Source organism: Athene noctua, chromosome 1, assembly GCF_965140245.1.
Source record: "Athene noctua chromosome 1, bAthNoc1.hap1.1, whole genome shotgun sequence".
Classification (NCBI taxonomy): Eukaryota; Metazoa; Chordata; class Aves; order Strigiformes; family Strigidae; genus Athene; species Athene noctua.
In genome coordinates this window covers 27,611,532-27,624,217 of record NC_134037.1, presented here as the reverse complement: position 1 = coordinate 27,624,217, position 12,686 = coordinate 27,611,532, and the positions used below count along the sequence as shown (strand labels likewise).

Here is a 12,686-nt window from a genome sequence, read left to right as displayed (position 1 = left end):
GTCCTCTTCGACCGAGCGCGCAGCTTCGGGAGGGACGCACATGGAGCGGTGAGGGAGGAAGGGGACACCCGCCTAGCCAGCCAGATCAGCCGAATCAACCCTGGCGATCAATGGGGTGACAGATGTCGCAGCCAGATCGCCCTCACATCCAGAATAGGAGCCTGCCTGAGACTTTATATAAAGGTCAGAATCCGTGGTTTCCTTCCCGTCACGACGATCTCTGGGAGCTAAAATATTAGTAATATACATACACCACGGAATTATCCCTTAGAGAAGACAAAACGTTTCCGGCTAAAATAATTCGAACTCTTTAACGGTTTTGCTTTTTTTAAGTTATGTGATCCTCCCAGAAGCCTCTGCGAAATATGCAGAGTAGCAGCTTCCTACTGGCCGCTCTTCTGGCTGCTGCCGCCTCCTAGCGCTGCGGCTGGGAGCTGGGGGGGCGCCGGCCTGCGGCCGCTGGCAGGACAGGTGAGCGTGCGCCGGCTCGGCTCGGCTCGGCTCGGCCCGGCCCGGCTCGGCTCGGCTCGGCCCGGCCCGGCCCGGCTCGGCTTAGCTCAGTTCGGCTCGGCTCGGCCCGGCTCGGCTCGGCTCGGCTCGGCCCGGCCTGGCCCGGCTCGGCTTAGCTCAGTTCGGCTCGGCTTAGTTCGGCTCGGCTCGGCTCGGCCCGGCCCGGCTCGGCTTAGCTCGGCTCGGCCCAGCTCCGCTCGGCCCGGCCCGGCCCGGCTCGGCTTAGCTCGGCTCGGCCCAGCTCTGCTCGGCTCGGCCCGGCCCGGCTCAGTTTAGCTCGGCTCGGCTCGGCCCGGCCCGGCCCGGCTCAGCTTAGCTCGGCTCGGCCCGGCCCGGCTCAGCTTAGCTCGGCTCGGCCCAGCTCTGCTCGGCCCGGCCCGGCCCGGCTCGGCTTAGCTCGGCTCGGCCCAGCTCTGCTCGGCTCGGCCCGGCCCGGCTCAGTTTAGCTCGGCTCGGCTCGGCCCGGCCCGGCCCGGCTCAGCTTAGCTCGGCTCGGCCCGGCCCGGCTCAGCTTAGCTCGGCTCGGCTCGGCTCAGCTTCTCACGGGGTGGCAGCCAGCTGCAGGGGGGGGGGGGGGTGTGCCTGCGGACTGTGGGGGGCTCTGCAGCGGGAAGCGCTGCTGCCTCGCTAGTTAGAAGCCGTGTATGTTCGCTTGTCTCTATTTCTTTTTAAAATTCTGTGTGAATAAGGTTGGTTTCTGTGATTTTTCTTTTCCTGTCACCACTCTACTGTCCTCTGGCTTGCTTGGCTCTCCAGTGTGGGGGGAGGAGGGGGGCAGTGCTGGGTTCAGGTTGGCATTAGGTGTGTGCCCAGGAGATGACCTCCCTGGTCATGGGCCTAACGAGAAACGTGTGCTCCAGCGTTTCTCATCTCTTCTCTGAGAGCTGGCTCTGTTCTGCTCTCGGCCTCCCAGTCCTCCCGCCACCACCGACTACCAGCATAGTGACTCCCCATTTAATACCATGAGCCGCTCTTCATCTCTTGTCTGTGGGGAGCTTGTCAGGAATGGAAGGGGTTGGAGCTGATGGCCCTGGAGGCTACTGACTTTCCCCCCAGGTTCGTGTTAAATGATGCAGGGTAGAAAAATGCAGCCGCTGTTGGGCTGAGGGCTGCTCAACGCAAGCAGTGAAAATCGCGTCCTGGAGTCTTGGATCTGCAGGACATGCCAGGTGCAGCTGGTCTCCTGGCTCTCTTCACCAACATTATTCTGGTCTGTGTAGGAGCGATGACTCCTTGCACAGGTATTTATGTTCCTTCTTTCTCCCTGTTAGCCCAGGTGGCCTTCATAAATCACAACAAGGGAGTAAATTCAGATCGTTTTTTCCCAAAGTCTCTTTTGCTGTTGAGATACCAGGCTGAGGTGAACGGCCAGCAACCTACCTGTGATTGCAGCTCCTGGCTGTAAATTGCCATTTTCCCTCTGGTGAGAAGAGCAGGGACACGAGAAGCATTTTGCCCATCCCCGGGGGTGCTCTCTCTCCATCAGATTTCAGTTCACAAATTGGACTTTCTCTTCCAATATTGCATGGCAGTCACAGTCTTAGGAACCAGAACGCTATAGCTTGCTTCAAAGTTTGTTGATCCCCCTGTATTTACGAGACAGGTATCCACAACGTCTTTACCTTCTGTTTGCCATTGCTGCGCTGCTGTGTGCTCAGCAACAGTGATATGTTGGTCTGCTAAGAGCATGTCTTAGGAGGGTGCACTGAAAAAAACTCTTCTGTTTCTTTAATTTTTTAAACTTTAAGTTAAAAATCACCTTTGGCTTTTCTTTTTTCTTCTGTGAATTTAGCTGTTATTACAGGCAACTCCTGTTTCATTCTGTTCTGTTATGTAGTTCATGTGGATACTTTTCTTCAGTATTTTTTTCTGTTTTTCATGCATATTATACTTATTAGCAGTATAGATACTATGCAGCAATGTTTTAGTTCAGTAAGAACAGTTAGTTCAGTTTTAGTTTAGTAAGAACAAATGGAGGCCCCTAAGCAGGCATGAAGGGCCAAATAGCCTGGATCATTTGAATTCCTGTGGTTAGATGCAGTCTTGTATTTTGTGTTCTATTTCCGTGCTTGTTGGCTAACAAGAGGATTGCTTGCCTTCTCTGTGCTCGGGGTCTTTCAAAGGTCACTTTTCCCTCTGCTTGTGAAGGAGCTCTTGAAACATTGGGAACTGGAGGTTATTGTTCACATGCCAACAGCCTCTTTTCCAGGATTACTTGAGCTGTGGGTTGGAGCGTCCAGAAATCTCCCTATAGAGGGAAGACAGCTCTCAGTTGCAGGAAGAAGTTGCTATTATGAAGTTCTGCTTATGAAATGCCAGTATGATGAAATTTGATACTCCTTTGGCTTATGGCTCTACAGTGGAATCCAATTCCTGCTGAGACCTGAACACTAGTCTTTTCAAAAAATAACAATTAATAGCCTTGTTTATGAAGCCATTCAAGAATTAAAATGCTGCTTGCAAAGCATGGTGTATTTGATCAACTGAAAAGTTTTGCTTAGCAACAGGTTTATTAATAGAAAGATATGCGACCAGAAGAAGGATAAGTAGTGCAACAGTCTGAATCTTTGTATTTTAGTCTGGATTGTTACAGAAGAAACTGGTCGTTCTTTTGAATTTTCTACTGATTCTGGATCACATACTTACCCTGTGTCACCACAGCTAGAAAGAAAAGTGAGAGGCTTTGAAAATATGTTCCCGTACTTCACCTCTGTAGAAGTAGAATCTATCATATCTGTAGAATTAATATTTAGATGCTTTTGGCATTCTTTGATATAAGGACTGACAGATTTGAAAAACCTGTCTACTGCCTCTTCTCCCCTTTGATTAAAACTGGCTTTCAGTGGTGATTGAGTAACTAAAACTTACTAAAATTTACCTTTTCTAAAAGTTTTAAGGATCTTCTTAGTGGTAATTTTATTTTTCTGTTATCTCCCACTTAGCAACTTGATGTTTACTTTTCCTGAATTTCAAGGGAATGAAAAGACTATGAAATACTGTGACTTGACTGTGCAGCAGTAAAGTCAAATCAATTTAGACTGAAACTTTGCTGAACTGTTTGTCAAAAATTAACTTAGATGAGTGACCTGTGAACCGTTATTTCAGCTGCCATCAGATTTTTGTATTATTATTAACTTATTATCTTTTATAAGTATTTTAGGTAACAGGAAGCTTGAAGTCATGGCTGGAAAGCCAAAACTTTACTACTTTGATGGAAGAGGCAAGATGGAGTCAATACGCTGGTTGTTAGCTGCAGCTGGGGTTGAGGTTTGTTTTAGTGTTTTTAACTTTAAGCTGCACGTTGGTAAGCTTGTCTGTGAGAAATGACATCCCAAGACACAGCAATAAATGAGCATTGGCTATTCAGTATAATTAAATAGTCTTACTTTAGGCACACAAATATACAGCTTCAAGTTACATGTATTGTGAGCCATGACACTGTAAACCAGTTTCCTGCTTAATGCAAGAATACGTAATGCTTAATTAAGCATTTGATTACTGACCCAGAGCTGTTGAGCGGGATGATAGATATATTCCTGGCATTACAAGTATTATCTGTGCCAAGTAAAACAGCAACGAATTTACTTTCTCTAGTCCTTCTTTTCCAGTTGGATGCTCACGCACAGGTTTTTCTTTTATTTTTCACTTTTCTATAAGCTATAGCATGAAATATATTCTGTCTTACTTTAGATGAGGCTTAGCAGGGTGAAGTGAGAAAACTGACCCACGTGTGTAGGGAAATCAGAAATCTCAGAGGAGGAAGAAAAATATTTGGGTTAATCAGAGAAGCAAGGTATCACTTCAAAAATATTTTTTTTTTAATGGGATATAATTTACTTATTCATTTGCTATTTATCATGGTGATAAACTGATAATTCATTTTGAGGACAGAAAGGACTAGTAGTTGCTCAAGTGTCCTCTTTTATATAGAGGGCTGTTACACTTCATATGGTTACGCCTGTACTGAGTCAAGGAATACCGTTTTTTCTAAAAGACCACCAATCTATTTAAAGGCTTTACAGAAGTCACAACAGGCTCTTTCCCTGCATTGTTTGTTCTTATGTTTTAATTCCCTCTCTATTTTTTTTTTCCTAAATTTAAAAAAAAATCTCTCTTAACAGGTACCAACTATTACATTTTTTCTTGGGATATTGTTTTCCCAGCTTTTTGTCAGCAGAAACTTGGGTTCTGAATTTTAGACTCTGATCACACTTGCTATAGTCAAACATTGGCACTGTATTAGCGTGCCTAATCTTCTGGAGTTTCCCTAGTGTAGCAAGTCTTAATTATTAACATAAGTTGTACAGGTGTTCTGAGAGAGGTTGACTGAGGAACGATGCTTGGGAGTGCATAGGTAGGCATCTAGGGATTGGCAAGCTCAGTCATTTTCTAGTCTCCATGGTCTGCATTGACTATAGACCTGTATGGCACATGCAAACATGTACATGTAGACATCTAACTTTGGTGTCTTAATCTTGAACTGAATTCCTCCGTAAGTAGCACTGATTGGACCAGCCATCCTCAACCACATTGACTATGTCATTCTGATCACATTCTGTGTCTTTTTATTTCTCATCTAGTGAATAATTCATATTTAGCTGTCCTAAACATGCTTCTGTGTTAAACATCCTGTGGGGCATAATACTTTAACATTATTTTGTAAAGGCTTGCTTTTAACTTTCCAAGAATTTGTTCCTGCCTAATCAAAATATCCCACAGAAGAGCTTTTTTCCACATACCAGAAAGCATTTTAAGGACAGCCTAGTCTGCATTGTTGACTATCTCACATTAAATTGCCTGTTCAATGCTAAACAAACCATTCTTACTCCAGTTCTTACTGCTTTTCTGCTAGCAGCATTTGACAGACATAACAGTCCAAGAGGTTTTGCCAGTGCTTCTGCCCTTGATATTTTCTCCCTGAGCGCCATGTAGAGACAACGGAAGAAACATGATGTATATATATATTCTCTTCCTTTTACAATGCTTATAAATTTTATTTGTTCTAGAAATATGAAAAGACACTAATTTCCTCTTTTTCATCATTCTCTTTTGTCAGTTTGAAGAAGAGTTTTTGGAAACTCGAGAGCAGTATGAGAAGCTCCTGCAAGGTGAGTCCACATGAAACCTCAAGAGGAGTGTGATCAGACTTTACTTATTCTCAGAGAAGGCATGGGAAAAGAAGACTTTAAGACTGTATGTGACTTTCTTTCCACACAGCAGAGAGGGGAGTAAAACTGAGTTGTGAACAGCTGCAGAGGCTGATTTTTTTTCCCTGTATATGGACAGATGCAACTGAAAATTGCATGTCTTTCCAACTGGAAGAGTTTTCCTGGCCTCTGGCTTGTTCTGTACTCTGTTTGTCTACATGTCCCACAAACTTACCCTGGGCTTCAGTAACTTGAAAAAGTGTATCCTAAAACTTCACTGAGTGTCCTGATTTAGCTTAAGATATGGGTTATAAGAGAAATTTGGGAATCTGATATTTGCTTCAATTGTGTTTTAAATAACGGAACAGAATTTTTGAAAATGTGTTTAGAATTGGACACTTTGTACTCAGTTGGTATGTTTAGTGTGGTTGTCTCCACTGTATTTCAATTTCAGCATAGAAGCTGCTGTACACAGTCCTGACTGCAACTTCAGTGATTTTTTTTTTTTTAAAGCAAGGATGCTAATCCATAATGATAGTGTTCTGCAGTTTAATTTGTCTGCACCACTTTAATTTATTGTTTGCATAGAAGAACTCCAGTTTAATGTAAGGACTACTCACAACACGCTCACCATAAATGTAACAATCTTCTGAAGACAGCAAGAAATCCAATGTGGAATTACTAAATCCAGTAGAATAACGCATGGCTTTCCCCTTAGGTGGAGTCCTGATGTTCCAGCAAGTGCCCATGGTGGAGATCGATGGGATGAAGATGGTGCAGACCAGAGCCATCCTCAGCTACATAGCAGCAAAGTACAACCTCTACGGGAAGGACCTGAAGGAGAGAGCCCTGTACTGTAACAGTACTACTCTTTCTGAATTTGTTATAGTAGCATAGATACATATAGAATTAACTGCATACTTCCATACCCAGAGAATCACCTGTGTGCCTCAGTGACACACAACTTGCACTGAGCCTGACAGGCCACAGTTAGATGCAAGCCAACCGATTTGTTCTAATTCCATTATTTTTGCATAAAAATATGTGAGGCAGGGTTTTATTGTGCTTTAGGAAAAGATTAACACAGCTTGACACAGATATTTTAGAGCTGACTGGCCTGTAAATGTTGAGCTGCTTTTGTAAACAGAAATTTTTTTGTAAAGCAGTGGTTAGTTTTTAACTTTTGGCTGCAAAATAAGATCTGTCATTGATGTTATCTGTGATTGCATGATGTTCCACAGCATTGCAAAAAGTGCATGGTTTAGGTCTTTGGGAGTTGGGGAAAGAACAGCTAAAAGCTGTTGAAAAGCGTCTGGTTTCATGTGAAATTAAATCCAGGTCTTCATGTTGTGTCTGTGTGAAGGAGAAAACTATGTGATTGGGCTATCTCAAGATGTAGCGTTTAAATGTCCGTTTCCTATTGTTTTTCAAAAGAAGGAAAACTAAAGGTCAGCTAGTAAAGCTTCTAACTTTAATAGATACTTTACAATAAACTGCCATTAACCGGCGCAAATGGTTGGAAGAAATAGCTGAAGCAGATTCAGGGAAGTGACAAAAAGAATGAATATTCAGACAGGAGCCTCAGTCTTAGATTATCAGCTTCTTTGTTGTTAGTAAGTCATCATTTCCTGTAGCTTGCATTCCTTGCATACCCTTTCCTTCAAACAGAATTCTCTTCCATCGAGTTTTTGATTTAGCCTGGAGTCTGTTTTAGCAGCAAATATAAATGAAGTATATTTTTTAATTTGTTCTTGGTCAGGGGGAAGGAAGCATCAGTGTTTCAAGGAAGACTTGCTGTGATTCGCTCCAGGTTTAAGTGCTTTGGATAGCTGGTCTTGTACAGTGTGGAAGTGAAGTTTTGGAAGGCAGATGCAGGCGAGAAGCTGGTGTACATTAAGGCTTGCAGGAATATCTGATAGCCTCTTACTACACATAACATGTCTAATCCTTACATAGGCTTTTTCAAGAAGCTGGTGCCTGACAACAGAAACCGCAGTAAGTCTTATTACACAGCAGGAACTCAAATCTCTTATGACACAGAATGGTTAGAAGGCTTTGTTAGACTATTTTAGAAGATTTTTATTCATATTCTTGAGGACTTAATTAATTGAGTCTTGTCTACTGTACAAAACCTTCTGTCAGAGCTCTGGAAAAAATGGATAAAAGGGACGATCTGAAGAGCTGCTGTACTAATAGTTTAGCTAGATGTGGAACCCGGTACACTTCAGATTTCCAACGCCATTATTAATCTATTTGGTACCACTTGGACTTTGGATGAAATCCTGAAGGTGGGATATATCTGGACGACTAAGCCAGTTGGGGATGACTTCTTGTGGTGCTGTGTGTTTCTTTGGTGATTCTGAAGTGACCTCTAATACCAAAGTTAAACTTTTAAAACTTCTGTATAACCCTGTTTAATCCCGTACAGTGAGGTGAGTAAAGCCCAACAACACTACAAATACGAGTGAGACTCAGATGTGTGACTATTTTTTTAACTGCAAAAATAATTTCCATGAGGGGGGTGGGAAATTCAACTTTTACTGTCACAACACAAATCTAAGAAAACTGCTTATGAAGGTGCCTTCTTATTTAAGGTTTTTGTTTGCTTTGGTTTTAAGGATTGATATGTATGTTGGAGGAACCGATGACCTCATGGGCTTCATTTTGATGTTCCCATTCTTATCAGCTGAGGATAAAGAGAAACAACGTGCTGTTATTGTTCAAAAGGCAACAAGCAGGTATTTCCCAGTATACGAAAAGGTATGTAGGAGGATCATTTCCTAACATTGTTCTAGAACGATAATGTCCCCCTGTGCTGATGGGGGGAGGAGGTAGAGAAAATTGGGGGTGAAGTTGAGGCTGGGAAGATGGGAGGGGTAGGGGGAGGTGTTTTAAAATTTAGGTTTTATTTCACATTATCCTACTCTGATCTGATTGGTAATAAACTAAACTAAATTCCTCAAGATGAGTCTGTTTTGCTGTGACAGTAATTGGTGAATGATTTCTCCCTGTCCTTATCTCCACCTATGAACCTTCTGCGATATTTCCTATCCCCTATCCAGCTGAGGAGGGGAGTGATAGAGCAGCTTTGGTGGGCACCTGGCATCCAGCCAGGGTCAACCCACCACAGGAACTTGCATTGCAAAGGCAATGCCATTTTAGAATAGCTAGCTGTCAGCTTTGTTTGACATTTCAAATACATCTACATGGGTTTTTAACCACAGTAATACAGAGCTATTGCTGCTGTCTTCTAGTCTGAGTGGTCTGCTGCTTAAGCCATACTAGAATCCTGGTGTTTCTCTAACTGATCTTTTGAGAGATAGGATCTAAGAGGTATTCTCAATGGAAATTAATATACACATACAGGATCACCTGCTGGTTTTCTGTTTTAAAGACTAAAGGGAAGACAGTTTCCCGCTTAAATACCAGCTCTCCTATAGATGGCTGCCAGAGTTTGTTCTGCTCTAGATTCCACTTGTTGCATCCTAGCCCCAATGCTTTAGGCTGATCACCTCTCCTTTACATTCTCTGTTATCCCATTGAAGCTGTAACTACATACAGAAAAATTCAAGATTTGTTAGGCTGGAAAGGAGTGAATACCAAGGAGGTTTCTAATGCTGTAGTCCAGTACATGGGATTACCTAGAGCTATAGGAAGGAAGGATGGGTAAGAGAAACCCTAAGATTCTAGATTGCCAGAGTGAGGACTGCTCGCAGATATCCCATAAAATGATCAGCAACTGCAGGCACTGGGCCCACATCCCCCACACTAGTAGCATCCCTAGTTGCATGGGAGAGAAAGGTGAAAGGAAGAGGAGGCAGTAAGTATTGTCAAAGATGTGTCTGTGCATTTTGAAAACATCAACCCCAGCTGACTATCCACATCTGAATGTTTTCATTTATGACACTTCTAGGTTTTGAAAGACCATGGACAGGACTTTCTTGTTGGCAACAATTTTAGCTGGGCAGATGTTCATCTTCTTGAAGCCATTTTAATGGTAGAAGAGAAGAAGTCAGATGTGCTCTCAGGCTTTCCTCAATTACAGGTACCTTACACTAACAATACACTCATATGTCTGGAAATGTGATAAATTATATTTCAAAGTCTATTGTATGTAAGTAATTCCACAAAACAAGAGCATTTGTCGCTCCTCTTTCACTATAGTCTTGCTCTTCTATCTTTGGAAAGAACCTTGTATTATGTTTCATCTCGAGAATCTGTTATTTTCTGGAGTAATCCCTGTACAGATCTGAAGAAATCCACCCTCCCTTTTTTCTCTCCCCTCCCCATTTCTGTGATACCTTTAAGCAGAAGATACTTGCTGGATCACAAGTAGTGATTTGAGTCAAGTACACATCTAAAACCACAGATAACTATTTCCACTTCATGCCATATCAATACAAGACATATCAATATCCCCTGTCAAGGTTGGAGTGAGGGGGAGTAAAATTCATCCATGGCTAAAACCTTTATTTCCTGTCTTGCCTCCACATTCTTGTTAAAGGATGTTAAACAAATCAGTAAAATTGTTTCTCCTTGTGTTACTTTCTGTTCTTTAAATACCATGTACTTACTGTTTCCCTTTTAGGCATTTAAAGCAAGGATAAGCAGTATCCCCACAATCACGAAATTTCTAGAGCCAGGAAGCCAGAGAAAACCTGTTCCTGATGATAAATATGTGGAGACTGTGAGGAGAGTTCTCCACATGTATTATGACATAAAAGCGAATTAGTGTGCCTGGCTAAAACAACCGCTGTGCTCGGTTTGAGTGAACTGTCAGATTGCACATGTGCAGAGAGAAGGTGAAGGAAAAGGAGTTTCGATGGGCAGTATCTCGTGCTCTCTCATACAAAATACAGCAGGCAGATATCTTTTATAACATTTTACTACTAGTTTGGCGTTTTTTTCTTAATTCTTGAGATTTTTCTGGTAACTTCAAGCAAGTGAAATGGCAACTAGCATGCTGTCTTCCTGGACACTTTTTGGAAGGCAAAAAAAGAAAGAAATGTGAGTTGCTGACTGACAGCTTCAGCATGTTCTGCTCCTTCTGAGGACTTTCTTCTGAGATCCAGATCAGTTTTTTGTATTATGATTTCTTCCAATACAGACCTTTAGTGCTTTTAATATCACCGTAGGCAAATGAAACAAGTGGTTTTTAAAGCAAGTAGGAGGGAGATGTTTGTCTTGCCAGTTCTATTGGACATCAGTGACTTCTCTGAAATGTCAGCATTGTGCCTTTACAACTAAGCTGCACTTTTATTACTGAATTAGAAAACAAAATGACTGCCAAATGAATTCTTTTTAATGTAACTGCTGTATCTAGATGATCTGTTCTAATCAAATAAACTTTATTTTTATGTGTTCAAGTTGTGTTGTGAATGGAAGTTGGGGCTTGCAAACTTGATTTCTACTTTTCTTGGAGGATAAATTCTTTAGATGTGATATGAAGGGTATCCTTGTTAACCCATATGCCTCATGCATGTAAATTGTGAAAGGCAGATTATTCCACCACAGATTATTGCATAGTTTTATACCTTGCCTTGCAGACTTCTACCATCTAACTTGCACCTACTTTTGTTTTGAGGTTGTACCATCTACTCCTAGGAAACTGCCTCCTCCCTCATCATCAGCCCTGAGTCACTGTCTAATGAAGCTGATTTTACAGGCTTGTGTTGGCTTGTCATTAGAATTTTTTCCACCCCTATCCTTAGAAATTGCATTATTTTCAATTTTAGGCTTTTAAAGCAAGAATAAGCAACACAAATAAGAAATTCCTCCAGCCAGGCAGTCAGTGAAACCCACCACCAGATGAAGAACCTGTAGCATTAAAAACCAGATTTTTTTACTGGGGAATGAAGCCAGGTTCCATGTGCTGTAATTTTTCAACCCCTTTTCCTACTTAAACCTTGATTTTTGTTCTTTGAGATTTGTACAATATTGCACATGCAACATGAACAAATGAATCTCATGCTGAAAACATAATTGGAGAGCAAGCCAAGTTACAGTTCACAGTTATATGTTATCTGCAAGAAAGGTAAATGTAAGAGTTAGAAAGTTACTCATAAGTGTCTTTAAAATCCATACCTTTTATAATTTTGAACATGCTACCAAACAGTGAATAGTGTCTTAAAAGTGGGGTAGTGTCCCGATCCAATGTCAGGAGAGGATTCAATATGATTCCAAGAGCGAGATTAAGACACAGACAAGGTCAAATGCTGTATATTCAAAGCAGTTTTTATTATTAAAAGTGCAGAGTGTTAGTGATAGGACAGAATGGAAGGAAAAGACAGAAATCAAGCAAGCGTCTGGAATAGAATCACAAGAATAGTCACCACCACAGATCCAGCAGCATCCTGTTGGTCCTCAGTCTTCAGTCCTTTGATGGTGAGTGCACACACAGTAAAGTTCTCTGTCACCTTTTAAGCTCGTTTTAGCAGCTGATTAGCATACTAGACATGGAGGGGCAGGTATTCCACAAACTCATTTCCGTGAGACATGAGGAAAAAAGTGGAGCATGGGTTCTGCACATGCATTGGGTGGGAAATTGGATGCACCACCCCTTGTCCAGTTGAGTTGGTGGTTGTACTCACCCTGCGCACCTTTGGTTTTTCCTCTGTTCCCACAGGTTTTTGCTTCTTGAGCAATCATTGGATTGGCTTCTGGGGCAGAAATGCTCACCTCTTATCAGTTCTTGTCACCTCTTCAATGGCGAAGTTGAGAAGTCATTAGCAAGGCATGCATGGTGTCTGGCTTACTCAATGGAGCCAGTGATTAGCAGTATTTGTGCTTGAGGGGAAACATTTGGTTTCACTCAGTCCACATTTACCCCCTTTGAGGCTTATCTAAGGAGTTTGTCAATAATACAACTGCAAGTGAGTGGGAGGGTGCATCCTTTGATACGCTCCTGCTTCTGAAAGGGCTCAAACCAATGAATTTCTGATTAAGACTAAACTGTGATGCATGGAAGTTTTGCCTGTGTTTGTTTCCCAAGGACTCCTCAACTCCTCAACTGTTCTCCCTAGGCCTCTT

General features: G+C 42.3%; 1 protein-coding gene across 5 annotated transcripts; it reads left to right on the top strand.

Annotated features, from left to right (window-relative positions):
* The first annotated feature begins 376 nt into the window (after positions 1-376).
* Positions 377-11,023, top strand: LOC141955975 (glutathione S-transferase 3). Of its 5 annotated transcripts, none has more exons than XM_074895749.1 (7): positions 377-471; positions 3,671-3,777; positions 5,567-5,618; positions 6,376-6,508; positions 8,276-8,417; positions 9,571-9,702; positions 10,246-11,023. In XM_074895749.1, exons 2-7 carry the CDS (start codon positions 3,691-3,693, stop codon positions 10,387-10,389), a joined length of 690 nt encoding a protein of 229 aa, XP_074751850.1. In that variant the 5' UTR covers positions 377-471; positions 3,671-3,690; the 3' UTR covers positions 10,390-11,023. The 5 variants fall into 5 exon arrangements, with proteins under 5 accessions (XP_074751850.1, XP_074751848.1, XP_074751851.1 ...); XM_074895747.1 differs by having other exon boundaries at positions 406-471; positions 3,663-3,777; XM_074895750.1 differs by lacking the exon at positions 377-471 and adding an exon at positions 2,997-3,183.
* Positions 11,024-12,686: the final 1,663 nt, after the last annotated feature.